The 27844-nt window shown below is 46.5% G+C and overlaps 3 protein-coding genes and 3 non-coding genes across 8 annotated transcripts in view; 1 reads left to right on the top strand and 5 right to left on the bottom strand.

The window, feature by feature from the left end:
• The window catches only part of baz1a (bromodomain adjacent to zinc finger domain, 1A), an 18757-nt gene extending 14010 nt beyond the window's left edge, over positions 1 to 4747 (bottom strand). The window contains exons 1-5 of one of the 2 annotated variants that reach the window (XM_088087088.1): positions 4034 to 4747; positions 2198 to 2476; positions 1504 to 1665; positions 1011 to 1115; positions 82 to 169 (exon numbers count right to left, since the gene is read on the bottom strand). In XM_088087088.1, coding sequence (XP_087943214.1) covers positions 82 to 169; positions 1011 to 1115; positions 1504 to 1665; positions 2198 to 2476; positions 4034 to 4146 — 747 coding nt within the window. In that variant the 5' untranslated portion in view covers positions 4147 to 4747. The remainder of the gene's footprint in view (positions 1 to 81; positions 170 to 1010; positions 1116 to 1503; positions 1666 to 2197; positions 2477 to 4033) is intronic. The other variant, XM_088087089.1, reaches the window with a different exon arrangement.
• Positions 4748 to 8043: 3296 nt separating this feature from the next.
• dkc1 (dyskeratosis congenita 1, dyskerin) lies at positions 8044 to 16565 on the bottom strand. Of its 2 annotated transcripts, none has more exons than XM_088087116.1 (15): positions 16464 to 16565; positions 15113 to 15168; positions 14846 to 14932; positions 13513 to 13604; positions 13246 to 13430; positions 13062 to 13126; positions 12660 to 12786; positions 11819 to 11949; positions 11411 to 11554; positions 10982 to 11102; positions 10652 to 10770; positions 10464 to 10567; positions 10109 to 10151; positions 8882 to 9067; positions 8044 to 8321 (listed from the first exon to the last, which is right to left on the bottom strand). In XM_088087116.1, exons 1-15 carry the CDS (start codon positions 16477 to 16479, stop codon positions 8256 to 8258), a joined length of 1542 nt encoding a protein of 513 aa, XP_087943242.1. In that variant the 5' UTR covers positions 16480 to 16565; the 3' UTR covers positions 8044 to 8255. The 2 variants fall into 2 exon arrangements, with proteins under 2 accessions (XP_087943242.1, XP_087943243.1); XM_088087117.1 differs by having other exon boundaries at positions 15113 to 15165; positions 16464 to 16531.
• On the bottom strand, positions 10839 to 10915 carry LOC121939074 (small nucleolar RNA SNORD83). The gene has a single exon (XR_006105396.1). It is a non-coding gene; the product is annotated as a small nucleolar RNA SNORD83 (small nucleolar RNA).
• On the bottom strand, positions 11648 to 11771 carry LOC121939075 (small nucleolar RNA SNORA36 family). The gene has a single exon (XR_006105397.1). It is a non-coding gene; the product is annotated as a small nucleolar RNA SNORA36 family (small nucleolar RNA).
• On the bottom strand, positions 14265 to 14461 carry LOC121964176 (small nucleolar RNA SNORD17). Its single transcript, XR_006107329.1, has one exon. It is a non-coding gene; the product is annotated as a small nucleolar RNA SNORD17 (small nucleolar RNA).
• A 5957-nt stretch (positions 16566 to 22522) lies between the features above and the next one.
• On the top strand, positions 22523 to 26181 carry clec14a (C-type lectin domain containing 14A). The gene is made up of 2 exons (XM_042514798.2): positions 22523 to 22895; positions 24565 to 26181. The coding sequence occupies exon 2, from the start codon at positions 24611 to 24613 to the stop codon at positions 25907 to 25909; it is 1299 nt and encodes a 432-aa protein (XP_042370732.2). The 5' UTR covers positions 22523 to 22895; positions 24565 to 24610; the 3' UTR covers positions 25910 to 26181.
• Positions 26182 to 27844: the final 1663 nt, after the last annotated feature.

The following is a 27844-nucleotide window of genomic DNA, read 5'->3' as shown; positions in this document are numbered from 1 at the left end:
TGTGTGTGTGACAGCTGAGCCGCTCCAGGCCGCCCCTCCATCAGGTGACGGGTCAGGTGACGGATCAGGTGACATCCTCACCTTGACAGCGATGGCTCCACATCGAGGTTCACAGTGTTGTTTGAACAGCAGCTTCAGTTTCTCTCTGGAGACGTTTGACTTCCTGCGACTGAAACATCCAAAAAGGAAACATCAGAGACTTTCACATGTTCACGTGACCCTCAACCTTCACATGTTCACCTGATCTCTACATGTGCACGACCTCTACGTTCACTTTTAAAGATCATGCGAACATGACACTCTACAGGTTCACATGACACTATGGATACAACAGTATGGATGATGTCACTGACGGTGTGGATGATGTCATTGACGGTATGGATGATGTCATTGACGGTATGGATGATGTCACTGACGGTGTGGATGATGTCACTGACAGTATGGATGATGTCACTGACGGTGTGGATGATGTCACTGACGGTGTGGATGATGTCATTGACGGTATGGATGATGTCACTGACGGTATGGATGATGTCATTGACGGTATGGATGATGTCACTGACGGTATGGATGATGTCATTGACGGTATGGATGATGTCACTGAGGGTATGGATGATGTCACTGACGGTGTAGATGATGTCACTGACGGTATGGATGATGTCACTGACGGTATGGATGATGTCATTGACGGTATGGATGATGTCACTGAGGGTATGGATGATGTCACTGACGGTGTGGATGATGTCATTGACGGTGTGGATGATGTCATTGACAGTATGGATGATGTCACTGACGGTGTGGATGATGTCATTGACGGTATGGATGATGTCACTGACGGTATGGATGATGTCACTGACGGTGTGGATGATGTCATTGACGGTGTGGATGATGTCATTGACAGTATGGATGATGTCACTGACGGTGTGGATGATGTCATTGACGGTATGGATGATGTCACTGACGGTATGGATGATGTCACTGACGGTATGGATGATGTCACAGTGTCTCACCTGATCTGATTGGCTCTCACAGTGAACGGCTCGCTGTGTTCGTCCCTCTTCAGCCTCACTGTGTATCTGAACACTGACGGACTCAGAGGCTTCGTCTTCTTCCTGCTGACCAGTGGAGGAGGAAGTATTCAGATCCTGTGCTGCAGTAAAAGTACTAAACCACACTGTGAAAATACTCTGACATTAAAAGTCCTGCACTAAAAAATGGTACTTGAGTTTAAACTGAAAGTTGTACTGTAACTATGAAAAGTAAAACTTTTAAAAGTATGAAAAGTTAAAGTGCAGAATGCTGAAAAATCTTGAAAAATATAACAAAAAAGAACAGACCCAAAAAACTGATTATTTAAAAAAAAGAAAAAACAACCTCAAATCCCCAAATTGTTAAGAAAGAAAAAGACAATGACAATAACAGCCCTCCAAAAGTATTGACACATCCTCCACATGCATTATGAACTCTGACCCCTGAGACCCAGATGACCTTTGACCTACTGACCCGTTGACCTTTGCCGTGGGACTCTGGAAGGCGTCGCTCTCCTCGTCGCTGTCGCTGATCACGATGGCGTCATCGGCAGCTGGTTTGGCATAGCCGTTAGCGGCCGGCGCTCCATTAGCGCTGGAGTGAGGAGAGTCAACCTGCAGGATCTCACACGCAAGTCTGACACACATGTGCAAGCACACGCGTACACACACACACGCACATCACTTCACCTGAACTCTGACAGAATAGTTAAAGGTTAAAGTAAAGACTGATGTCATCTTCATACTAACACAGGAACACGTGAACATGTAAACACATGCACATACGAACACGTCTCCTGACACGACAAAACCTACAGCACTCCTTAAATATGAAAATATATATCTGAACTTCTCAAAATAATAACTGAGATCAAACCCAGATTATAACTGGGAGAATAATTTCAGATTATAACCGTGACAATAACATTATAACCTGGAAAATAACCGGAGTAATAACTGAGATTATAACAGGGATAATGAGTGAGATTATAACCAGGATAATAACTAAAATGTTGAAAACCCTCAGAAATGAATGTATGTTTCCATACATTTGTAAATTCAAAATGTGAACTCTGAGCATGAGCCTTTTCATTTGAATCTGTGTGAACGGAGCTCTGAGTCCGTGCACAGTGTGAATGTGCCCGCCCAGCTCCTCCAGCCCTCAGTACCTGGCTCCGTTGCGTCCCGTGACGTCCACCGTCTCTCCGGGGAAGAAGCGGTCTTTGACAAAGGTGTAAACGTCCTCGCAGACCTCGGACAGCCTGCAGCGGCGGCTCAGGGCGGCCAGGTGAAGCAGAGGGACCAGCAGGGACGGAGGGAAGCTCTGCAGGCTCTGCTTCGCCCGCCGCTCGCTCTCCACCGCCTCCAGGTAGGTGAGGCCCGCCCGACCCGTCAGAGCGCAGCTCCACACCAGACTGTTGCACAGGATAGTCCTCTCGAAGAACTCGCTGAGGACACAGACAGAGTCCCATGTCAAACTCTACTCAGGAAACATCAGACTGCATCGTGTCTCAGAGGACAGTCTGACAGAGGACAGCCTGACAGAGGACAGTCTGACAGAGGACAGCCTGACAGAGGACAGCCTGACAGAGGACAGCCTAACAGAGGACAGTCTGACAGAGGACAGCCTGACAGAGGACAGCCTGACAGAGGACAGCCTGACAGAGGACAGCCTAACAGAGGACAGTCTAACAGAGGACAGTCTGAAAGAGGACAGTCTGACAGAGGACAGTCTAATAGAGGACAGCCTGACAGAGGACAGTCTAACAGAGGACAGTCTGACAGAGGACAGTCTGACAGAGGACAGTCTAATAGAGGACAGTCTAATAGAGGACAGTCTGAAAGAGGACAGTCTGACAGAGGACAGTCTAATAGAGGACAGTCTAATAGAGGACAGCCTGAAAGAGGACAGTCTGACAGAGGACAGTCTAATAGAGGACAGTCTAATAGAGGACAGCCTGACAGAGGACAGTCTGACAGAGGACAGCCTAACAGAGGACAGTCTGACAGGGGACAGTCCCTCAGCACAGAGACATGTTGGACAGACGGTGGTGTCAGTAGCTAAATGTTAACATCATAAATCTCAGTTTTAAGGGGACGTCCAGCAGCTCAGCGGGCGCCCGCACACAGAGGCTGTGTTCTCGTTGCAGCGGCCGTGGGTTCGATCCCGGCCTCGGCCCTTTGCAGCATGTTGTCCCCTTTCATGCTTGAAATGTCCCCTCAAATAAAGGAATAAAGCCCCCCCCAAAATACTCTTAAAGAACAGAACAAAAAAATTTTTTTTCGTCATCGTGTTGTGTCACGTATCATCCTCGTTATATATGAAAAATACATTTTCCCTTTTTTAAGTGATTTTGAGGTTTTGGGGTAATTTACATCATTTTAAATAATCATTAAAAATACACATTTATTATTTCCGGGGTGCCCTTTTCTGCTGTTTTAAGATAATTTGGAGTTTTTAGATATTTTCAGTATCGGGTACTTTTACTTTTATTACTTTCAGTACTTTTTCCTGAATATAGTCCCTTACTTTACTTGGGTATCATTTTCAATACAGGACCTTAATTGTTTTTCACCTGTGTGACGCCAGAGTGTGTGTGTGTTTATGCTCAGGTGAGTTGGTAAACAGTTGAAACTTTATTGACACGGCGCTGAGTGACAGCGGCCTCTTTCTGCTCTCGGCTAACGGGGAGCTAACGCAGCTAGCATCGTTAGCTCAGCGAGCGAGCTAAGTCCGGCTAATATTAGCCTCAGGGTTCACCTGTCCGCGTGCAGCTCCAGGTACCTGACCCACACAGTTTCCCGCCGGCGGACGGCCTCTCAGCGGTTCATCGGCAGATTAAACTTTTATTCGACGTCTTGAAAGAAGTTTAAAGTTTATTTGAAGAAGTTTGTCTGGTGTGGAAGTTTGCCAGCGGACCGACTGTCGGTCTGAACCGGAGAGTACCGGGTGTTTGTCCACAGGAGGAAGGACAGGTGAGGACAGACAGGTAAGACAGACTCACTCGTAGCTCCGGAAGATCTCGTGGGTGATCTTGCAGAGGAAGACCTCCTCGTCGGGCCGCAGGTCGGCCGGCGGGCTCTGCCGGATGAAGGCTCGGCGGTGAAGAAGCGGCATCTCGCGGCCACCGGCGGCTCTTTGAAAAAGAAAAAAAAGGAGGGAAACCGTTTCAGGCGGACCGGACCGAACTCACGGAGCGGCCTCCGGTCCCGGAGTGGAGCCGGGGTCGCGGGGGCGGCCGGGGAGGAGCGCAGCGGAGCGGGTCTTTTGTTCGGAGAGTCGCTGATAATCTGCCCACATGGAAGTGTGCTCCTGTCGGCGAGACGCTGAGCTCCGCTCCGTTTCTACCGGCTCTGACGGGACAAACCGCGGCTCTACCGGCGCCGTCTCCCGGTACACCTCAGCAGACACTCTGTGTGACGGACTGAACCGAGCGGGGACCCGTTTACCGGAGAATCTCCCGGTTAAAGTGAAGCAGAAGTCCCGGGATGAAGCGCGGAGCTCCGCCGCTTGTTGACCAAGTTTGAGAGTCCTTCAGGGACCCGCTGAAAGCTCGGAAATCTCAGCGTCAGATAGAGACGGCAATTTCGACACCCAAGATCGAACTGTTTCGAAACCTTTCGTCACTTCCGGCTTTGGCACGTATTGCTCGAGACGGGTTTCGAAACGTCACGTGATCGGTACCAAACCCATTTATAATAGATCCACATACCAAACCCACCTATGACAGATCCAGGTACCAAAACCACCTATGACAGATCCAGGTACCGAACCCACCTATGACTTATGACCTATGACCTATGACTTAACCTGACTCTTCTCCTCTTTTCCCTTTGGGGTAAATTAAGTCAGAAGGTCCAAACCCAGCACCTAATGATTATCATGCACTGACAAAGTTGTGTGATGTTGTATGTTGACTGTCATCATAAGTAGTGACACTGAGATTGTTGAATCTCAGATGCTGAGATCACTACTGGTTATTACTTTGGTTTCAAAAAAAAAAAAAAAAACCCATCTATGACAGATCCACTCCGGACAGAGAGTTTTAAAAGACCGCGGGAAATGCGGGCGTTTGAGGTGTTGTGTTCTGGCGAGGAAGTAGAGGGAGATTTGTGCGAATTGAGCGGAGTTGGCAGAAGACTGGTGGATAGATTGACGGATACATAAATACATACATACATATAATATAATAATGTATTATATACAAATAGATACACACACACACACACACACACATATATATATATATCTATATATATATATATATATATATATATATACATGGATTTATAAAGATACATATAACTATGTGTTATTACAGCTGTAGAGGCTTTTGGGCTGGGCAAAGGGAGCTTACAGCAAAAACAATGATAAAAGTTCTGTTTTTACAGTTTCTGGCTTTTATAAAGGCTGTAGAAAACTCCAGACTGAAGGTTGACTTTCTTTTGTTTAAACAATAAGAAACATTTTATTTATGTTTTTTGTTTTTTTATCTTTATTTATGTAACCAAACAAAAAAAACAGGCTCTCTGTTCTCTCAAAAATTAGTTAGTTATTTAAATTTTCAATTTTGCCCATTCTAGAAAAGTTAGGCTTTTAAAAGTGTGTGTGTGTGTGTGTGTGTGTGTGTGTGTGTGTGCGCGCGTGTCTGCTGTATTTCCGAGCTGAGGTGAATCACTACATCTACTTCTATTGTAAATTTCTAAATTTCTTCTATTGTAAATTTTTAAATTTCTATTCATATTTCTTTTATATTTGCTAAACGTTTTATTAGGCATTCTGTGGACAGCAAAGTAAGAATTTCATTGTACAGGGAAACATGTTTCCATACTGTGCATATGACAATAAACACTTTGAATCCTGAATCTTGAATCTTGAATCACTTGAACGCACCACGCAGAGCGAGTAAGTGGGCGGGGCTCCAATGTCATCCTCGGCGCTGGTTGGTTGGCCGTCCTGCCGCTCCTCCGTCGGTAGCCAATGGCAGCGATGGAGACAGTTCCCGCTGCTGCAGCCCACGGTGACGTCAGAGTGGAAGGAAGCGGTGACGAGTAACGTGATGACGCACGCGTGAGTCACGCGCACACACACACACACACACACAGCAGGACGCTGTAATGATTCAACTGAAAGAAAAGATAATTACAAAATCAGCTCCGCATGATCTGATAATAACAAAATTACAGTTCAGTTATTAAACAATTATAATGAAATAAATTTGGACATTACAAAATGTATACAGTTATTTTTTAGTTTTCGTCTTTGTTGTTGTGTAGTGGTTGTATCGGTGTGTACAGAAAGTGAAAAAAGTGGGAAGCGGTGGAGGAGATCTGCTGTGGTGCCTGCTGTTCACTGCTGACTCCACGTCTTAGTGAATGGTAGATTGTACCGCACGCCGTCAGCGCTGCAGGGACATGAGACACCAAAACAACATTCAGGGATGTAGGATCGTTTCAGCACGTCATCGGTATCTGCAGATATCGGCTTCAAACTAAAAAATTGGAATCGGCCAACACGGTGATTTCTGCAGAAATCGCAAAAATATTTATTTTGTACTGACAGTGCAAAGGATAGTTCTGATTTTACAGAATGACTGACTGAATATTACAGACAGAGAGACGACTGAGTCTGAGGGAACCAACGATCAACACAAACTGACAGTTATTAAATCATGTCAACTCTTCAGGACAGGTCAGAGGTCACAGACTGAAGCTTCAAGATGTCAAACAAACAAACAAACAAACAAACAAACAAACAAACCGTCCTCTGTTGTGTCTGGAGCTCGGTACACAACCACTGGCTCTGTGTGGATTCAGGAAGTGATGTCATCATTTCCCAAACGCTCCATTTTACTTCCACATGACACATGAGGTCACCTGAGGTCAGACACGTCTGTGGACCGGACCTGAGGACTCTGGTCCACTACAGTCCAGACATCAGACCACCTCAGACCGACCGTGGCTCTGCGGCTCAAAAACATCTCTTGGCAGTGAATAATACTTATTTCTGTAACGGTGGCTTGTTACTGACGCCAAACATTAAGAATCATACAAGCAGAAATGAGTATGAAGTATGTAAAAATATACCTACTTAAGAAACACATGTCCGTGCGCTGGAGCGGACAGTTGGACATGTCCAGGCGCTGGAGTGGACTGTCCAACATTTCTGTGTTGGAGCGAGCTGTTGGACATGTCCCCAACTGAAGCTGAATATACATACATAAAATGACATGTCCACGCTCTGGAGTGGACAGTTGGACATGTCCTCTTAAATTCAAATCCGCTTTATTGGCATGAATGTTCGTCACATTGTTGCCAAAGTAAAATAACAGAAAAAAATGAATAAAGACATTACAGAAATATATTTGACACATATTTTAAACAATGTTTCGTTAGGTAAACATTGGTGGACATTTCGTGTAGAGCTGGTTACTCTCAGTTTGGGAAATGGACAAACAGGATATATTTGAATCTTTTTAAGAAACAACGAGTGTATTTGTCACAGTGTAGCAGGAAGTGAGATTCAGCGTGGGCTTGTGTTTGACGACAGACGAACGCAGCCTGGCCTCCCCGTTTCTACGTCCAGGCTGCGTCCACTCGGCCGTTACATCGTCAGCATTTTCTGTTTTATATCTGTCACAGCGGTCAGGTATTCTGCCAGCACGTATCCTCTGTTTACGGTCAAATCGAATTCTAATTTACTTTGAGATTGAGTGATTTCGTTCCAATATATAATGTTTTCTTTTTGCTTTGAGACGATTCGGTTGCGGTCGTCGAACCAGAATTCCTCCCTCTTAAGCCTTCACAAGTAAACGTATCCCAAACCCGGACCCTGAACTGACCCTCAAGGAGCTATGCAGTCACAACACCTGACAGAACACCTGCCGCGTTTCCTCGCTCCACACCTGAGACTGCACACCTGAGACCGCACACCTGAGATTCCACCTGTGACTGCACACCTGAGACCGCACACCTGAGATTCCACCTGAACACATGATTCTGAAGACACCACGAATACAGAAAAGACTTTTATTTGGAAATTACAAACTGACTTCCTGTTCAGGTATTTACAGCAGAAAAAACAATAAAATTTATGTAAAAAAAACAAAAACGTCTCTTCCTCTGCATTCACGCAGTCCATTATTAAACTCCCAGAATGCTTTGCATTCACACAGGTGAGACATTGGGCGGAGTCTCCATTTCTCTTCACCTGCTGATAAACCGTCGTCACTCTGACGCCTCGCCATCTTTCTGTTTCTTTTTCTTCTTCTTCTTTTTGGCACTTTCAACAACCTGCCGACACAAATATTTTGATTTAGTAATTTTATATTTGGTTTCCTTTCACAGACTGATGGAAACATCTTCACAGCTTTTCATTTTCAGAAATTACAGAAAATTGTCTTCAGTCCAAAACATTTATCTGGAGTTAACATGAAAATAATATTTCCTTTGATAGAAATAGTTTAAAACCACCAAAAATGTGTCATTTTTTGAGTTGACGTACAAAATTCTGCCATGATCAATGTGATGTTTCCGTGAGTCTGGATCAGAGATCAAACACGTTCACACAAATAAATCTAAAATAACAAACAAAAGACATGTGGTGTGTTGAATTCTTCATTTCAATCAAATTTCACTTACAATTATACTGAAAATTTCCCCTAATTAATCAATTGCAGATTTTAGAACAATTTACCTGATGTGACATTTTTTCTGTATCATTACGATGTCATGTGACATCGTGCGACATCGTGTGACGTCACGTGACGTCCTGACTAAGTTTCATGTTTTAAGAAGTCCTCGTACGTCCACACATTGTTCAGCGTCTACCTTTATTTGAAAATCAAATTCACCTCTGTCTCAGGCTCCACCCCCATCCCATCAGGCCCCGCCTCTGTTTCTTCAGGCTCCACCTCCTCCAGCTTCATCCTCTTCTCTTTTTTCTTCTTCTTCTTCTCTTTCTTCACATCCTCTGCAGATGGCGTGCTGGGTGTGGCTGCCGCCACCTCTCCGTCGCTGTCTGTCACCTCCCTCTTCCTCTGTAGAGCAAAGGCCAAAAGTCAGAGGTCAGAGATTCAACCCGGCACCAGAAAACCCCGAACGAACGAGTGATGCTGACAGTGAAACATGTTTGTTCGAGCTGAACGGCGCCTCCCCTGTACGGTGGACAGACGAGCGGCCCCAGCAGGAGGCGGGGACAAAAAGCTGCGATCAAGTCAGATTTCAGACTTTTCCAGCAGCCTTCAGTCTGAACAGGAAGTCACAGAAGCACCCACTTCCTGTTAGATTTCATTCGTTCAGATCTGATCATATCATTTATCAGTCTGTTTACGTTATTGTATTGATCACAGTGTAAACTTTTCAAATATTATATTATATTTTCAATAGTACAACAGATATTTTAAGGCGATCTGTGGTTTTTGTTCTGCTTCATTAAATTAATTCTGATGTTTATCAGCATTTTATCGTTTTGCTGCTGAATATAAATCTGAGCGATTCTGTCAAACTACATCGATAAACCAAACCATCGTGACAGCTCTCAGATCAGTCAGTCCGCCCATCAGGGCTTCACATCTGTACAGATGTTATTTTAAGGATCCCAACATCACGCCGAGACGGCTGACCGCACGTCTGTTTAACCCTTAATGCTTTTTTTCCTTCCTGCTTCAGAATAACGTAAATACTGATGAACGTATTTAGTCTGTAGACCGTAAATCACCATCAGTCTCAGCATGAACTCTTTACAGGAAAACCTTCAAAGAAGACAAATCAATCCCAAAAATCTGAAACTCGACGAAAAAACGTTTGGTTAGTCAACACCTGAACCAGGTGACGCAGGTGCTCTGCTGCTAACGGCTAAGATTACCGCCGTCCACTTTCTCATGGCGTCAGAGCGGGTCAGACGCAAATCTAACCAGCATGCACTGCTTCTCCATCGCCAGGCCATCAAACCTACTAATACATTCTGTACTTCTGTCACACACACACACACACACACACACACACACACCTCCATTGTTCAGTCTGTGTACATTGAACGTTTTTGTTTAATATTTGTTTATTGATGTCGGTGTGTTTACCTTTGCTGAAGTGTCACAGGAGTCTTCGGTTACCGTGGAGACGCTGTCAATATAACAAAGTTTTTTCAGAAAAAGATTTAACTTGTTGACTTTTAAACTGACCCTGCACAGCTGACTGATGACATCACTGCTCTCAGGTGAGACTGATGACATCACTGTTCTCAGGTGAGCTGGCACTCGGCTGACAGCGGAGTGCGGAGGCTCAGCGCTGAGAGTTTCTGTAGCAGACCGACTCCCTCAGAGAGCACTCCAGCTCACCAAGGGATAACTGTCTGCACCTTAGATACACCTGAGCATCTGTCCCGCCCCCTCAGGTAAGCTGTGTGTCTGCCCCGCCCCCGCAGGTGAGCTATACCTGTAGTCAACGTATTGGTTCTTCCAGTCGTTCGGCGTGCTGCCGTTTGGTTTCCCGTGTTTGTCAAGGAGTCCTTTCTGAATCATCATCTTCTTCTGACTCGCCTGATTAAAAAAAAAAAAAAACAATCAATAACCTTTATTGATTATTTACAGGTGAGCTGAGTGCCAGAGGATTCTCAGGTGTACCTTCGGTCCGAGACCCCACTTCCGAGGATACGTGTCTCTCTCCATGATGACCCTCTTTATCTTTGCCACCACGCCGTGGTCACACGTGGAGATCACTGCGGTGGTCATCAGGGCGACCGCTGCAGGAGAAACGCCTTGTTAGTTATGATGTCACCTGTGAGCCATCGATGATGTCACTCACGTGTGAAGCCATCAGAAAAGGGTGATAGATAGCAGGTCATCACGGCCCGGAGGCTGCTGACGCTACGCTGCTCATCATGTGGCTTTTATATATACACACACACACACACACACACACACACACACACACACACACACACACACACACACCTGTGCAGATGGCCTCGCCCTTGGTTGTTATGACAACGATGTCCTGGTTCATCTCGATGCCGTCTTCGTACCTGAGGACACCTGGCAGCATGATCTTGGCCCCGTAACAGATGGCGTTCACCTGGAAACATACAACAGCTTGAGTCACTCAGGTGTGTTTAACCCCCCCTCGTCTTCGGTCACATGACTCATGTTTTACTTTGAGTCGCCGTCTAATCGATCAATAACTTCACGTTCCGACCAATCAAATGCTCCGTAAACACTCTTCTTCTGTGGTATCTGACCAACCAGGAGGCAGACAGGAAGTTTGTTATAAACATTAAAGACAGGACTGCTGATGAAGAGGAAGAGCACACCTTCATCACCTGTTTGTGTTTATAATAACAGACTGAATGATGTCACTGTGTGATGATGAAGAGGAGGACTCACAGCGCTGTCCTTCATCACCAGCCGGCGGTGGGACACCAGCAGCTTCTCCAGCGGGAAGACGACTCTCCGCAGATACGACTCGTCTTTGTTGTGATCAAACTGCCACTGAGCGTCCAGCACGTCATGCATCGTCACCATGTGGTCCTGAACAACCAGAGAGTGATGTCATAGGGATGTCAGAGTGATGTCACAGCGATGAGAGCGTGACGTCACTGATGTCAGAGCGTGATGTCATAGTGATGTAGGCAGCACTGAGACGTCACTACAGATGATGTAATGTTGGTCTCTGCTGCAGCTTTCTGTCCCAAAGTTTAATTATCAGATCTGCACCGACAGCAGAGCTGAACTCAACACTTTGGACCGGCAACAGGAAGCGATGTCAACGGGTCGACAGGAAGTAATGCTAACCTTCTCTCCCAGCACGCCGGAGCGGACCCTCCTCAGCTCCTGCATCTGACCTCCGACCCCGAGCATCAGCCCCAGGTGGACGCACAGAGTCCTGATGTATGTTCCTGCTTCACAGCTGACCCAGAAGATCCCTGAAACAGTCACATGACCACAGTTAACCCTTTAAACAGCAGTCACATGACCTCACAGTTAACCCTTTAAACAGCAGTCACATGACCTCACAGTTAACCCTTTAAACAGCAGTCACATGACCACAGTTAACCCTTTAAACAGCAGTCACATGACCTCACAGTTAACCCTTTAAACAGCAGTCACATGACCACAGTTAACCCTTTAAACAGCAGTCACATGACCACAGTTAACCCTTTAAACAGCAGTCACATGACCACAGTTAACCCTTTAAACAGCAGTCACATGACCTCACAGTTAACCCTTTAAACAGCAGTCACATGACCACAGTTAACCCTTTAAACAGCAGTCACATGACCACAGTTAACCCTTTAAACAGCAGTCACATGACCACAGTTAACCCTTTAAACAGCAGTCACATGACCACAGTTAACCCTTTAAACAGCAGTCACATGACCACAGTTAACCCTTTAAACAGCGGTACTGGTTTGTGATTGGGCCGGTCCTTGAATCCGTTAAGCTGCTGTCCATATTTATGACAAACTGTAACATTCGTTCATTCTTACGTGAGGAAGAATGAAGAGGAAGTCACAGATCCAGTCTCAGGTAGTCAGAGATCGAGCAGGTGTGTATTGATCATCAGCAGGTGTGTACTGATCATAGACAGATGTGTATTGATAATAGGCAGGTGTGTATTTATTACTGATCTTACCGAGTCTCCTCTCTGGGTCGTATTCGATCAGTTTGCTTTCATAGATTGTTCGAACTCTCAGCTGACGTTTCACGGCGGCGATCAGCGGCGGTCGCTGGAACAGAGCGCCAGTCAACGTCTCCAGTGCCTGCAGACAGAAGCTGAGTGAGCGACAGTCGCATGACTGAACACGTCATTTGATTTCTGCTGATTATTGATTACACACCAATCTGTAAAGAACACATTTATTCTCAACTATTTTTACTGTTTCTACATCACCAAGCTCAGACTCTCTGCCGTCACCTGACCGTAACCTTTCCCTCACCTGTCTGCCCTCACCTGTAGCTCGTCACTGTCCACGTATAATCAATGTAAATTTCCGATCAGTAGGATATTGATTGCCGTGCCGCAGGAAGTTCTTACCCGGGCCAGCGTGTGCTCGCTGTCTATCGCACTGTGCAGCCGAACGATCCCCACATACTCTTTACCTGCAACACACACAGAGAGTAGTGAGGGGGGCCGCTGGGTTTTACTGTTCTCACACGCCCGGCAGACGAACGGAGACCGTCACCATCGATCATTAAAGAAAAACAGGAAGTGGTCATACCGGCGCTCTGCTGGGACTTGACCAGTCGCGTGGCTCGATCCACGCAGACGATAAGACAGCCGGTCACCTTTGGGTCGAGCGTCCCGCTGTGACCCGTCTTCTCCACCCGCAGGATCCTCCTGATCCACGCCACCACCTCATGAGACGACGGGTTCGCCGGTTTGTCCAGGTTGATGAAACCCGACCTGACAGGAAGCAGGAAGTGACGTCATCATCACCATCATGTTTGAACTGATTTGAACTTTTAGCACGTTAGCTTCGTGTTACCTGACATAGTCCTGGATGCTCCTCTTCAGAGGGTTGCTGCCATGTGGTAGAGGCGTGTAGTGAGCCGTCCGGATGTTCAGTTTGTCAAAATTCTGTACGAAACAAAATTTCATTGCACGAGTCAACGTCTTCATTTTATCTCTGAGCGAGGCATCGTCTCGAGCCGAGAGACCCCTCACTTCTCACCCGAATGGCTTCCAAGATCCACAACTTCTGTTCTGATCATGTAACCTTCAGATTCAGATCTGGCCTGTGTTTGCAGAACGTCTTCAGTTACAGAACTAACCAAGTCCAGCAAGACCCGACCAAGTCCAGCAAGACCCGACCAAGTCCAGCAAGACCCGAACGGATAAAACCTGACAGTTGAAGAAGCTGCTCGGAGGAGAGGTGAAAGGTTTCTAAGTAAACTTTAGATGGTCCAGCTGCCTCCAAAACCGCACCGAGAGGGACCATGACCCCCCCAGACCCCGACAAGAATCCACACCCACATTCTGTGTTGGTTTGTTCAATTCCTGTATAAAGAATCTTGTTTTGGTGGTCTGTATATTGTTTATGAAATATTCCCTTAATACACGAATAGATTGTGGCTCAGTGTCACCTCTATAACTCTATATATCTATATATTTAATTTATCTAGTTTATAACTAATTTATTATTATTAGTAATTTATTTATTTCATTTATAGATTATTATGACTCAGTGTCCCCTTCATAAACTCATTTCCTGTAAAAAGATATAAATCTCAGCATCATGTGATCAGAGCAGGAACTCGTCTCGGCAGCGGTCATGTCAAGTCTCACTCTCCGTGCAGTTTCGGGTCGCTGTCTGGCAGAACGCCGGTACAACGCCGGTACCACGGCGGAGAGGCCCCGCCCCCAGAACGGGAGCAGAGGTGATGACCAGACAAGATGGCCGCTCAGAGAATGGATAAACTGATTCATCACTTCACACGCTGAGGATCAGTAATGTTTAAAACACACACTCAGTTTTTTTTGTTTTTGATGCTTGAGTCAATAAATCAGAAAAAAACTATTTGTGATATTGAGCTTCATGAATAAAATGACTTTTGTCCCTCTCAGCTAGCCGTAGTCTGTTTACCTTCACCGACTCACTTCCTGTGTTCGTTCACAGTAATATTTTACTGGAAAAACAACATTTAATTACAAAAACCATCACCAGCAGTTTAAGATGACATCACTTCCTGTCCTGATGACCGCCAATCGTTTCAATTTGAATACAGTGACATATTAAAGTCCTGTGAACCTCACCTGCGCAGGTGTCACAGGTGACCTCAGGTGTGTGTTAGTGGAACAGGTGAACTCAGGTGTGTTACCTTCAGTAGGAGGGGCCACTGTGACGTGTCCAGAGAGGCGACCTTGGACTCTGGTTGGATGAAGAAGTCTCCGCTCTGCTGGATTTCCTTTTAAACAGAAACAAACGTATTATTTTAATTTGGATAAAATAAACATAAATATAATAAATAAATTACAAAAATAAGATCATTAAGTTAACATTAGTGAAAGAAAGAAATTAAACATAAATGAATAAAATGCACATTAATAAAGTAAATATATAACAGGGTGAACTTCCTGTCACTCACCCCAACTTCTTCTTCACTGACTTTCTTGGCCTTCTTCTTCTTCTTCACTGAAGCTGCTGAACCAATCAGACACGAGGAAACATTATTGATCAGCAGAAACCATAAAGAGAAAAAACTTTAACTGATCCCAAATCTGCCAACAAGTTCAGTCTCATCCCTTTAAAGTCCTGATGCTTTTCTACAGAATCTGATTTTGTTAAAGATGATTTTTGCAGACATTTATTACCTTTAAAGGACAGGACAGTTTAAGTGTGAAAGTGGGAGAGAGAGGGAGCGAGGGTGCATGCGGCAAAGGGTCGAGGCCGGAATCAAACCCGCAGCTTCTGCAGCGAGGACACAGCCTCTGTACATGGGGCGCTACTCTGTCCACTGATCCAACAGGCGCCCCAGAGTCTGGTCTTTAACCTAGTTTAAATCTCACTCCTCTCTCCACTTTAGGTCAAATCAAACAAGGACGTGAGTTTAAACAAAGTTTAGTCAACAAAATGAAATAAAGCACATGTTCCAGCAACCAGCTGGTTAAAGTGTTCAGAGGCTTCATCAAAGATCCATGTGATCCAACAGTTTGATTTAGGTTCAGATGTTTGCTGGGTTTTGGTGAAGCAGACCACGTGGCCTCTCAGGGAGCACGTGGGCGTTAGCATCGAGCTAACAGAGCTAAGAGGTTAAACATCCCATAATATACCTTGCTGCTCACAGCACAGCAGCTGTGATCGATACGGCAACTGATCGGGTCTCAATCATCGAAAACACGAGCTGCAGTAAACTGAATCGGCACTTTAAATAATATCAAATTATAGACTACAACAGAATATAAATAAAACTATGAAAAGTCTGAGACACGTGTCGTCCTGCCCGCGGCCCGATCGGTTATCAATCATCAATAATCGATCAATAGCACGATCAAAACTCTGATCGATCAGAGATCTGACATGAAACACCACATTAACAGCCGGTGACGCACGTGTCGCGCAGCCCGCCGCAGCCGCGAGGCCTCCGGCTGCAAACCGGCCGGAGCTCCGCGAGAGCGGAGCCCGACTCTCGACCCGGATCAGAGAGACCAGGTCAGAGAGGCCGGACTGAGCCCCGGACTGAGCCCGGACTGAGCCCCGGACTGAGCCCGGACTGAGCCCGGACTGAGCCCCGGACTGAGCCCCGGACTGAGCCCCGGACTGAGCCCCGGACGCGTTGGGTCTCTGCGGTTCACACTGCGACTGTCGCTTTAAGAACCAGCAGACACTGACGGTGTCCGCGCGCTCTGAACACGTTCACTTTGACGTCAAGTTTCACCGTAAAATGATGAAATTCTTCAAAGTTCGCGTGTTTTTACCGACACGAGCTGCTCACTCACCTTCTGCGTCCGCCATCTTCTCTGTGAAACTGAGCGCCGCGCGCACTCCTCCTCTTCCTCCTCCTCCTCCTCCTCCTCCTCCTCCTCTTCTTCTTCTTTGGTGTTTCATGGGGGGGGGCATCCGAAAAGTCTCATTACCGCCAACTACTGGATTTAAACTGACGCCTCAGAACACGCGGTATATAAAGTATTTCTTAAAATACTGATATTTATACAGCTGTTAGTAACAACCAAGCAATGTGATTGGTCGAGAGGCGTTCCACGAGCGCTGATATAGAGTATGACGTCACTGTTAACTTCTAACTCTGCGTGTATCACTCCGCCTCACAGCTGATCTAAACACGTTAACTAGTGCCAGAGTGTGTTTATAGTCCGGCGTAAGACCAGGGACAGACCGCTAGTTAGCACTGTTAACCTGTTTACCTAGCTGTCTGAGAGACAGAGACAGACAGAGAGACAGAGACAGACAGAGAGAGACAGACAGAGACAGACAGAGAGACAGAGACAGACAGAGAGAGACAGAGAGGACAGGGTTTTGAAGTGTGTCCTGATCTGACTGGACATGTTGGAGTTACTAAAGTCACGAGGAGGTCCAGGAGGAGCAGCTGTGACGGGTTTCAGTAAACGTTGGTTCACTGGGAGTAAACCAGCTGTTACAGATGAGACAGGGACACACTGATGAGACAGGGACACGCTGATGAGACAGGGACACGCTGATGAGACAGGGACACGCTGATGAGACAGGGACACACTGATCTCTCCTCTCTCCTCCTCTCCCCTCCTCTCTCTTCTCCTCTCTCCTCCTCTCCTCTCCTCTCTCCTCCTCTCCTCTCTCCTCCTCTCTCCTCCTCTCCTCTCCTCTCTCTTCTCCTCTCCTCTCTCCTCCTCTCGCCTCCTCTCCTCTCTCCTCTTCTCTCCTCCTCTCCTCTCCTCTCCTCTCTCCTCCTCTCTCCTTCTCTTCTCTCTCCTCCTCTCCTCCTCTCTCCTCCTCTCCTCTCCTCCTCTCTCCTCCTCTCTCCTCCTTTCACACTTTCTCTCTGTTGTTTCCAAAAAAGGCAGAAAAAGCCCCAAAAACATCTTCAGAACCAAATCAAAGAAAATCAAAACTCTGACTCTGAAATCAAACATCTTTTTTCAGGATGTTGTTTCTGCAGAAAACAAATGAAGGCAGTTTGTTTTTTGAGTAATTGAATGAACAGATGATACGCGGAGGAAGTAAACGCACTTTTACTTCTGCAGAAAATATCAAGGGGAGGGACCAGACAAAGTGTAGCTCACAAGACCCTTATGATGATGACAACCGATGGTCTGGAGTTTCCCTCGCCCGGACGCGGGTCACCGGAGCCCCCCCCCTGGAGCCAGGCCCTGGGGGTGGGGCTCGGCCGGGCACAGCCCGAAGAGGTGACATGGGACCTTCTTCCCATGGGCTCACCACCCGTAGGAGGGGCCGTAGGGGTCGGGTGCAATGTGAGCTGGGCGGCAGCCGAAGGCGGGGACCTGGTTGAGAAGTTCCGACTAGATATAGTCGGCCTCACCTCGACGCATGGCTTGGGCTCCGGAACCAGTCTTCTCGAGAGGGGATGGACTCTCTTCCACTCTGGAGTTGCCACTGGTGAGAGGCGCCGGGCGGGGGTGGCAATACTTATTGCCCCCCGGCTCGGTGCCTGTACGTTGGAGTTCACCCCAGTGAATGAGAGGGTAGCCTCCCTCCGCCTTCGGGTTGGGGGACGGATCCTGACTGTTGTTTGTGCCTATGGTCCAAGCAGCAGTTCAGAGTATCCACCCTTTTTGGAGTCCTTAGAGGGGGTGCTGGAGAGCGCTCCTTCTGGGGATTCCCTCGTTCTGCTGGGGGACTTCAATGCTCACGTTGGCAGCGACAGTGAGACCTGGAGGGGCATGATCGGGAGGAATGGCCCCCCCGATCTGAACCCGAGTGGTGTTTTGTTATTGGACTTCTGTGCTCGCCACAGATTGTCCATAACGAACACCATGTTCAAGCATAAGGGTGTCCATATGTGCACTTGGCATCTGGACACCCTAGGCCGCAGTTCAATGATCGACTTTGTAGTCGTATCATTGGACTTGCGGCCGTATGTCTTGGACACTCGGGTGAAGAGAGGGGCGGAGCTGTCAACCGATCACCACCTGGTGGTGAGTTGGCTCCGATGGTGGGGGAGGACGCCGGTCAGACCTGGCAGACCCAAACGCATTGTGAGGGTCTGCTCGAAACGTCTGGCAGAGTCTCCCGTCAGAAGGAGCTTCAACTCCCACCTCCGGAAGAGCTTCGACCATGTCCCGGGGGAGGCTGGGGACATTGAGTCCGAGTGGGCCGTGTTCCGTGCCTCCATTGCTCCGGTACTGTGGCCGTAAGGTGGTCGGTGCCTGTCGGGGCGGCAACACCCGAACCCGCAGGTGGACACCGGCGGTAAGGGGTGCTGTCAAGCTGAAGAAGGAGTCCTATCGGGCCTTCTTGGCCTGTGGGACTCCGGAGGCAGCAGACAGGAACCGACTGGCCAAGCGGAGTGCGGCGGCGGTCGCCGAGGCGAAAACCCGGGCGTGGGAGGAGTTCGGCGAGGCCATGGAAAACGACTTCCGGAGGGCTTCAAAGAGGTTCTGGACCACCATCCGGCGTCTCGGGAGGGGGAAGCAGTGCTCTGTCAACACTGTGTATGGTGGCAACGGGGCGCTGCTGACCTCGACTTGGGACGTTGTGGATCGGTGGAAGGAATACTTCGAAGACCTCCTCAATCCCACCGACACGCCTTCCGTTGGGGAAGCAGGGCCTGGGGACTCGGGGGTGGGCTCCTCTATCTCTGGGGCTGAGGTTACCAAGGTGGTCAAAAAGCTCCTCGGTGGCAGGGCCCCGGGGATGGACGAGGTCCGCCCAGAGTTCCTCAAGGCCCTGGCTGTTGTGGGGCTGTCGTGGCTGACGCGACTCTGCAACATTGCGTGGACATTGGGGGCAGTGCCCTTGGACTGGCAGACTGGGGTGGTGGTCCCTCTTTTTAAGAAGGGGGACCGGAGGGTGTGTTCCAACTACAGGGGGATCACACTCCTCAGCCTCCCTGGTAAGGTCTATTCGGGGGTACTAGAGAGGAGGGTCCGCCAGATAGTCGAACCCCGGATTCAGGAGGAGCAATGCGGTTTTCGCCCCGGTCGTGGAACTGTGGACCAGCTCTGGACCCTTGGCAGGATCCTTGAGGGTGCGTGGGAGTTTGCCCAACCAGTCCACATGTGCTTTGTGGACTTGGAGAAGGTATTTGACCGTGTCTCTTGGGGAGTCCTGCGGGGGGTTCTCCGGGAATATGGGGTTTCGGACTCCCTGATACAGGCTGTCCGTTCCCTATATGACCAGTGCCAGAGCTTGGTCCGCATTGCCGGCAGTAAGTCGAACTCGATTCTGGTGAGGGTTGGACTCCGCCAGGGCTGCCCGTCAAACATCCGTCAAACTGTACGCGACGTTTAAAAACTAATTCCAAATACGATGCTATGATCTTTTAGGGGTTTTTTTTATATTTTTGATTTTAATTTTTTACAAACTCGACTGTGACTGTTACATAAAAACACTGTTGTGGTTTAACTGGTTTTACTGAAACTCTGCAGCTGTGATGTCATAGTGAGCTTTAAAAAATGACCAATCAGGAGCCAATGGTTTGCAAATACCTCCAAAATAAAAGCCTCTAATCTCAGGTAAATATGATGTGGATCAATTGACACACACACATACACACACACACACACACACACACACACACACACACTCAGGTTACCTTTCTTATTGTTGCCATGACAGCAGTGGTCCATTAGTCATAGCTCCGCCCTCTACGACCCTCGCCTTCCTGCCATTCTTCACACACTTCCTCCAGGAGGCAGGAAGCATCTGGGTCACCGTGACAACAATCATCTGCCACTGTGTGTGTGAGTCTACATTTCCACTGTTTGTTCAAACACAATACTACTGCTCTGTGTGTGTGTGTGTGTGTGTGTGTGTGTGTGTGTGAGAGAGTGTTTTTGTGTGTGTGTGTGTGTGTATGTTTGTTTGTGTGTGTGTGTGTGTGTGTGTGTGTGTGTGTGAGTGTGTGTGTGTGTGTGTGTGTGTGTGTGTGAGTGTGTGTGTATCTGTGTGTGTGTGTGTGTGTGTGTGTGTGTGTGAGAGAGTATATGTGTGAATCTCAAGGACTCCTGGAAACCCTTCAGGTAACATAAATGATCTCAAGGCTCCAGGACCGTCTTCAAGGACCTCTTTAACCTCCTCAAGTCCCTCTGTAATGTCTAGAGGGTCCAGTGTTTCCTGGATTTCGGAAATCAAAGTTTTAACCAAACTTCATTCAGAAAACTCTCGAATTAAACTCTGTCTGCTGTCACCTGCTGATCCAGCAGGATCCAGATCAGACCAGCAGTATCCGGATCAGACCAGCAGCATCCGGATCAGATCTGGAGGATCCGGATCAGACCAGCAGTGTCCGGATCAGATCGGGAGGATCCGGATCAGACCAGCAGTGTCCGGATCAGATCGGCAGGATCAGACGCTGACTCTCCTCCACATGTAGGAGCAGCGTTTCTTCTCCAGGCTCTCTCTGTATATTTGAAAAGGGTTCAGACACATTTTTATCAGTAACTTTCCAGGATGTTTCCAGGAATTTGAGGCCCATGTTAAAGGCAAACACTTCCATGAAAGCAGGGGTTTCAGCTGCTGCAGTCGCTGGTTCGAGGTCAAACGTTCGATACGTGATCGCATGTTCAGCGTCTCAGAACCAAATACAGAAAACATATCAACACAAACACCACTTCAAAATAAAAGCTCAGTGCTGGCAGCAGCACACCAACCGTCCACCCGCTCAGCAGCTCCTGCCTCCGAAAACCTTCTGAGGACGCCACAAATGGTACAGAGCAATGTTTTAATTACGCTTTGAGCTGCAACTTTTGTTTGAGTTCCCAGAACATTCTTCCTGAAGTTCGGGTAACGTTCTCTACGAATGTTGTCAAAATGTTAAAAATGGTTGTTTTATTGTTAACATAACAGATTACCACCACATCACGCCCAGTCTTCGACAGCTCCAGCGGCTCCCCATCACAAAGTACTTCTCCTCACCTTCAAAGCCATAAACCCCGCCCCTCCGTCTCTCTGACCTTCTCCATCCACCTCGGCGTCCCCCCGCTCGCCGTATCACTGGAGCGTTCGGCCGCTCTGCCGCTCAGCTCTGGAGCTCTTTCACACCTGACCCCCGTATGCTGACTCGCTCCCACATTTCAAATCCAAACTCAAAACTCATGTTTGGAGTCGCGTACACCATCTGACCACCACCAATGAAATCTTTTAAAATCGTATTTTACTGGTGTTCTTATTTGTTTCTTAAACTCTGTGTTTGTTTTTTATGATATAAGGTGACCTTGAGTGTCCAGAAAGGTGCCTATAAATAAAATGTATTATTATTAGTATTATTGTATTTTCATTTAAAAAATGTTGCATAGTCTCAGTCTTCAGTAACATGTCCTTTGTTCTCATGTAACGTTGTGGGAACATTTTATAGAAGAACATTCTGATCCGTCACCTCTCACCATCACCAAAACATCCTCAGAGAGTTTCAGATCAAACGTTACGTCTTAGTCAGCATTTAACCTCACAGGAACATTATTTGAAGCGAAAAACATCTTTAAAACGTTCTTTGAACGTTAGATGCAAATGTTTTCTCTAAAACATTATTGTAACTTGTAGGGAACATTAGTCAGCGTCGCGGGAACGTTCCCTGCTGGCTGGAGATTCGCGGAGGCAAACTCAAACTTCGTGTCATTTTTGAGCCTCGTGTTGATCTTGATGATATTTAATGAAATATTCCTATTGGACCATCCGACAGGTGACATCATTTACCTCTCAGCCAATCACAGAGCAGAGTGACTGTGAACTCTGCAGGATTGCTGCAGTCAGACTCAGATTTGGTCTAAACATAAAACCAATCTGGACTCTTGTTTCTGTGAGGGAGCGACAGCGGCGGCGTTCCTCTGGAGGAAACCAGCTCGCCATATCAAGACACAGCACACTTCCTGTCCGGGGCCGGGGGCCGGGGGCCGGGGGGAGAGGCCGGCAGTCAGTCCGCCAGTGGCGCTACTGTGGAGGAGAAACCAGGAGGAGCTGCTGAACAGAGACTGAGGAACCCTGAAGACGAGAGGAGAGCCAGAGGACAGCAGGAGGACAGCAGGAGGACAGCAGGAGGAGAGAGGAGGAGAAAGGAGCAGTCACGTGATTTCCAAACTCTGCTTAGTGACGCTTCAAAAGATCAAATCTGTGTCAAGCAGACGGACTTGAGCGTAACATCACTACTGAAAACAGGAGGAGTAACAACCAGAGGTAAAAACTGGGAGAAAAGGAGAAACTAAAGGAAGAGAAGAAAGAGGAGGAGGAGAGACGCTGGAGGAGTCAGAGACAGCAGGACGGTAAGACACATCCAATTTGTTTCATTTTGAACATAAACACAATTAAAGTGATAAAGATCCTTCAGACAGGAAGCTTCCTCCTTTCCTTTCCTCTCCTCCTCCTCCTCTCCTCCTCCTCTCCTCCCTGTCTTCTGCTTTAAACATTTCTTACTTTGTACATCATCTTTATTGCACTATATTTCATATATATGTGTGTGTGTGTGTGTGTGTGTGTGTGTATCGACCATACAACAGGAGTAGCTATTTTTTTTCACAAAGGGTTACCTTTGAATTACTTTCAGAAATAAAGGACATAGAAGGAAGATTTTTACTTATTTCAGGAAATATACAAGGTATCAAAGTAACAATACTTCATGTCTATGCCCCTCCAGGTAGAGATATGAGTTTTTATAAAAAAAAGTTTAATTCAGTGACTGACTCCACTGGCATTGTCATGACGACTCAATCACAAACCGGATTCCTCAAAAGAAACTGCCCAGACCTCTCTACAAAAGAAAACTTAAATATATATGACAGACACGGGTATAATAGCCCTTTAGAGAGACTTCAGTCCCTCAAAACGAGATTATATCCACTACTCTCATTCCCCTACAGTGTATTCCAGGACTGACTACTTTTTTATTTTTAAAAAGGATTGTGGTAACATTCAAGAATGCAAAATAGGTAATACTGACATACACAAAAACAGCAAGCAGATAATACTATTTACAGGATAAGGGGCCCAGACTCCAAAACACTGACGTACGAACAGAATGAAATACAAACTGTATTTCTGTTTTATTTTTATGAACAATTATATTCACAGCCTCACACAAAAAAATGAACAAGAGGCACAAAAATTGCTAAAGAGCTTAAATTTGCCATCCCTGATCGAAGATCAAAAAGCTAAATTATGGTAGCCAGAGGAATTGAGGAGGTCCTTCCCTGCTTATCCACACTGAGCAGACAGGTTTTATCTGGCAGAGACAAACACATGACAACATATTCAAGAACAGAAGCTGTTCTGCCGGTCAGTTTGGACGCGGAGAAGGCCTTCGACTCTGTAAGTTGGTTGGTTTTAGTTTTACTCTGACAAAACAGTTACAAGAAACATTTAAATTAAAATGGCGCCAGACTGCACTAAAATACTTCGATGTTTCATTACCCAAGGGTATTAATACTTTAGGAAAGATTGACTATGACCCCCTCCTTACCAAAATAAAGTTACATATACAGAGATGGCGCTGTATCCTATTGATGAGTCTTACACAGAGACGTGAATCTGTGAAAATGAATTTACTTCCGAGACTTCTTTTTTTATTACCCCGAATTTAGACCCAACCAACTGGATTCCAGATTCCAAAACTGGATAACTTGAGGAATAACAACACTGTACTTGGTTACTGATAAAGGGACATCTGATACTGTTCAGAAACTGAAAGACAATATTCTCTTTCACTCTATATGTTTAAGGTTTGGCTCTTTATGTTCTAATGTTCATTTAAGGACCATTCCATTTTTCAAACTGTAACACTGTTTTCTGACTTTCATCTGTTTATTCAGGTTTCATTTCTTCATGTTTAAAGTTTTATTTCTCTTTCTGTACACTTGTATATAATATTTCCTAAACAGCCTGCCAGAGGATTCACATTTTCACAGCTGATCCCAAAGAGATGTTTGTTTTTCACAGACTGAAATCATCATCGTCGTCATCGTCGTCATTGTCAGAGAAGAAGATGGCATCCAAGTTCTGCTGGATTTACCTTTGGTTCCTGTTCAGAAGCATCTCAGCTGGCCTGGCTTCCTCACCGTACTACACGGTCCACTTCACCAGCGTCAGCTTCGACCAGGCCCTGCAGGAGTGTTCGCCCGGCATCCTCACCGCCCTCGCCACCGAGCAGGAGGTCATGGCTGTCCTCGGGGTTGTCTCGGAGTCGGCAGCAGCTCTGCATCACAGCCAGTTCACCTTCTGGGTCGGGCTCCGGAAGGTCAAGAACGAGTGTGTGGTTCCCACGCTGCCGCTGAGAGGGTTCAAGTGGACGGAGGACGGTGGTGAGGACTCGCAGGTGAGCCGCTGGGTGGAGGAGCCACAGCACACCTGCACCACCGACCGCTGCGCCGCGCTGAGGGGGCGGCTGGATGGGACCGTGGTGACCAGCTGGGGTCTGATCGCCGTCACCTGCAAGAACAGTTTCCAGTTCATTTGTAAGACCCACGTTAACCCCGCTCCACCAGGACCATCAAAACCAGAACTAAGACCACAACCAGCAACTCCAGAACCAGCAACTCCAGAACCAGCTACTCAAGAAGCAGCTACTCCAGAACCAGAACCAGCTATTTCAGAACCACCACAACCTGAACCTAAACTTCCGACCCTGGGGCCAAAACCAGGACATGACCTGACTCCTGCACCAGTTCCTGAGCTGCCGGGACAGGATCTTGATCTCGGTTGGGAGGCAGGGCGGGGATCGGGCTCGTGTCCATCCCCCTCTGACATCAGGATCCGGTCCATCAGTCCGGACTACAAAAACAGCAGCAGGATCCAGGTCGAGTGCTGGTCCAACGTCCAGGTGGAGCTTCGCTGTACGGGCCATCCCGCCCAGTGGCGCCTGCCCGACGACTCCCACCCAAACTTCACAGCTGTCTGCGTGCTGTGTAACCGCGGCTTCCAGAAAGATGCCTCTGGACTCTGTGTGGACATAGACGAGTGCAGCGGCGGCAGGCCCTGCCGGCACGCCTGCCTGAACACGGAGGGCTCCTTCAGGTGCGTCTGCTCTGACCAGAACGGGAAACAACACGACGAGGGCTCGCCGAAGTGTGTGGATGAGGCGGCGGCAGCCGGTTTCCTGATCCCGGTGCTGGCTGCCGTGGCGGCGCTGGTGGTGCTGTTGGTGGTCGTCGCGGTGACAGTGAAGTGTTGCCTGATGAGGCGGTCGAAGAAACGTGCCATGAAGAAGGCGGAGAAGATGGCCATGAAGAGCAAAGACGGCAAGGATTCCTTTGAAACTGCCAATGAGAAGGCAGCAGCAACATGAGGGAGCTGTGATTGGTCAGTTTGGAAGTGACATCATCAGTGTGTTTCCAAAATTACTCAGACTTTCCAGGAAGTTAGAAAAAGTTTATTTTGACTTTGAAAGGTTTTGTCAGAGAAGCTTTTTCTAAAGTTAGAAGCAGTTTGAGGTGAAAGGACCTTACCTGGAGACAGGTGAGTCTTTGTTACCTCATTGGCTGATTTGACTTCCTGGAAAAACAAAACAACAACAAACAAAGAAGAGCGTTTAGAAAACTTGGGACTTGTTTTTTTTTTTAATAAAGGAAAATTGATTATTTATATGTGAAGACTGAAGAGTTCAAAAGAATTCTTGATTAGAAGAAAAAAATGAATGTAATTAATAAACATTTTATTAAAAAATAGAGTAACATTTAATGAATCTGTTTTTAGAGAAACATGAAATGAAATCTGACCTTTAATTTGACTTTATTCAAAGAAGAAAACTTGTTTTCATATTTCCAGCAATAAAGATGTTTGTTGTTTTCAATAAGTTTCACATTTTATTTTGAAAACTAAGGCTGAAATGTTGTTCAGTGTTTAACTTTATGTGGCCGAAAGTAAGCGGACGCGCTCGAGGGGCTAACCAGATATTTTACGGCCAATAATATGTGGACACCTTGTGACAGTGGTGGATGAAGTATTTAGGTCCTTTTTTAAAGTAAAAGTACTCAGACCGCAAAACGCCCAAATTGTGAAAAGAAGAAAAAAACTTATATTGAAAAGATTTAAATGATCAAAATAGTTGGCAACTGATTTTCTGGAAATCGATTGATTGATTAATAAATCATCATTAATCATCATGTCAGCAGTACCTGTATAACCTGAATTATTCTTTTCATAACAAATGAAATGAAATGTTTTTTATGCAAAAATCTGAATCTTTAAAGTGACTGCAGCTGTCAGATAAATGCAGTGAGTAAATATACTCAGTGCAGCTCTGGAGCATTCAGCTGTCCACATACTTCTGGCCATGTGATAAGACTTAGACTTAGACTTAGACTTAGACTTAGACGACTTTATTGATCCCCGGAGGGAAATTTAGTTGTCACAGCAGCTTGGCACGTAAGACATACAGAGACATACATAAAAAAATAAGAAGAATAATAGAAGATAGAAATAAACATAAATATATAAAAATAGAATAAATAGAGTACTGAGGTAGTGCAAAAGAGTACTGAGGTAGTGCAAAAGAGTACTGAGGTAGTGCAAAAGAGTACTGAGGTAGTGCAAATGCAGTGGTAAGGTGCAATCTGATGATGGTAAGGATACACATGAGCATGGTAATGATGACAGCAGAATAAGGGGAATATGTAGAGGTGTACATATAATACTAATAATGGTAATAACATCAGTTTGAAGGCATCGCACACATAATAGTAGTAATAGTATTAATAATAGTAGTAATAATAGTAATAATAGTAGTAATAATATCCAAATATTAATATTAATAATAGTATCAGCATCATGACATTAGCACTTGACATTTTTATGTCTGATGACCAATGTTATGTATAATATAATATAATAATAATGATAGAATAATAATAATTATATATATATATAGTGATGTATAATATAATATTTATAATACAATGCAGGCGACGATCCGATGTTATATATTTGTACATATATATACATGATATGCATACACACATACTGCAGTCTGTACTGTTTGGATGTGGAGTGACAGAGTTTAGTCCAGTTCAGTGACAGTGACCGCAGGTCTGACAGAGGTGGATGTGTTGAACAGTCTGATGGCAGCAGGCAGGAATGATTTCCTGTATCGCTCCCTCAGACAGCGGGGTTGGAGGAGTCTGTTGCTGAAGCTACTCTTCAGCTTGTCCAGTGTCTTATGGAGGGGATGGGTGACATTGTCCGTTATTGCCAGCAGTTTTGCCAGCATTCTGTCCTCAGCCTC

The sequence above is a fragment of the Plectropomus leopardus genome, chromosome 14 (assembly GCF_026936395.1).
Source record: "Plectropomus leopardus strain MGB_pleo_1.0 chromosome 14, ASM2693639v1, whole genome shotgun sequence".
Taxonomy (NCBI): domain Eukaryota; kingdom Metazoa; phylum Chordata; class Actinopteri; order Perciformes; family Serranidae; genus Plectropomus; species Plectropomus leopardus.
Note: the sequence above shows the minus strand (reverse complement) of the source record. Positions and strands in the feature narration are given on the sequence as shown.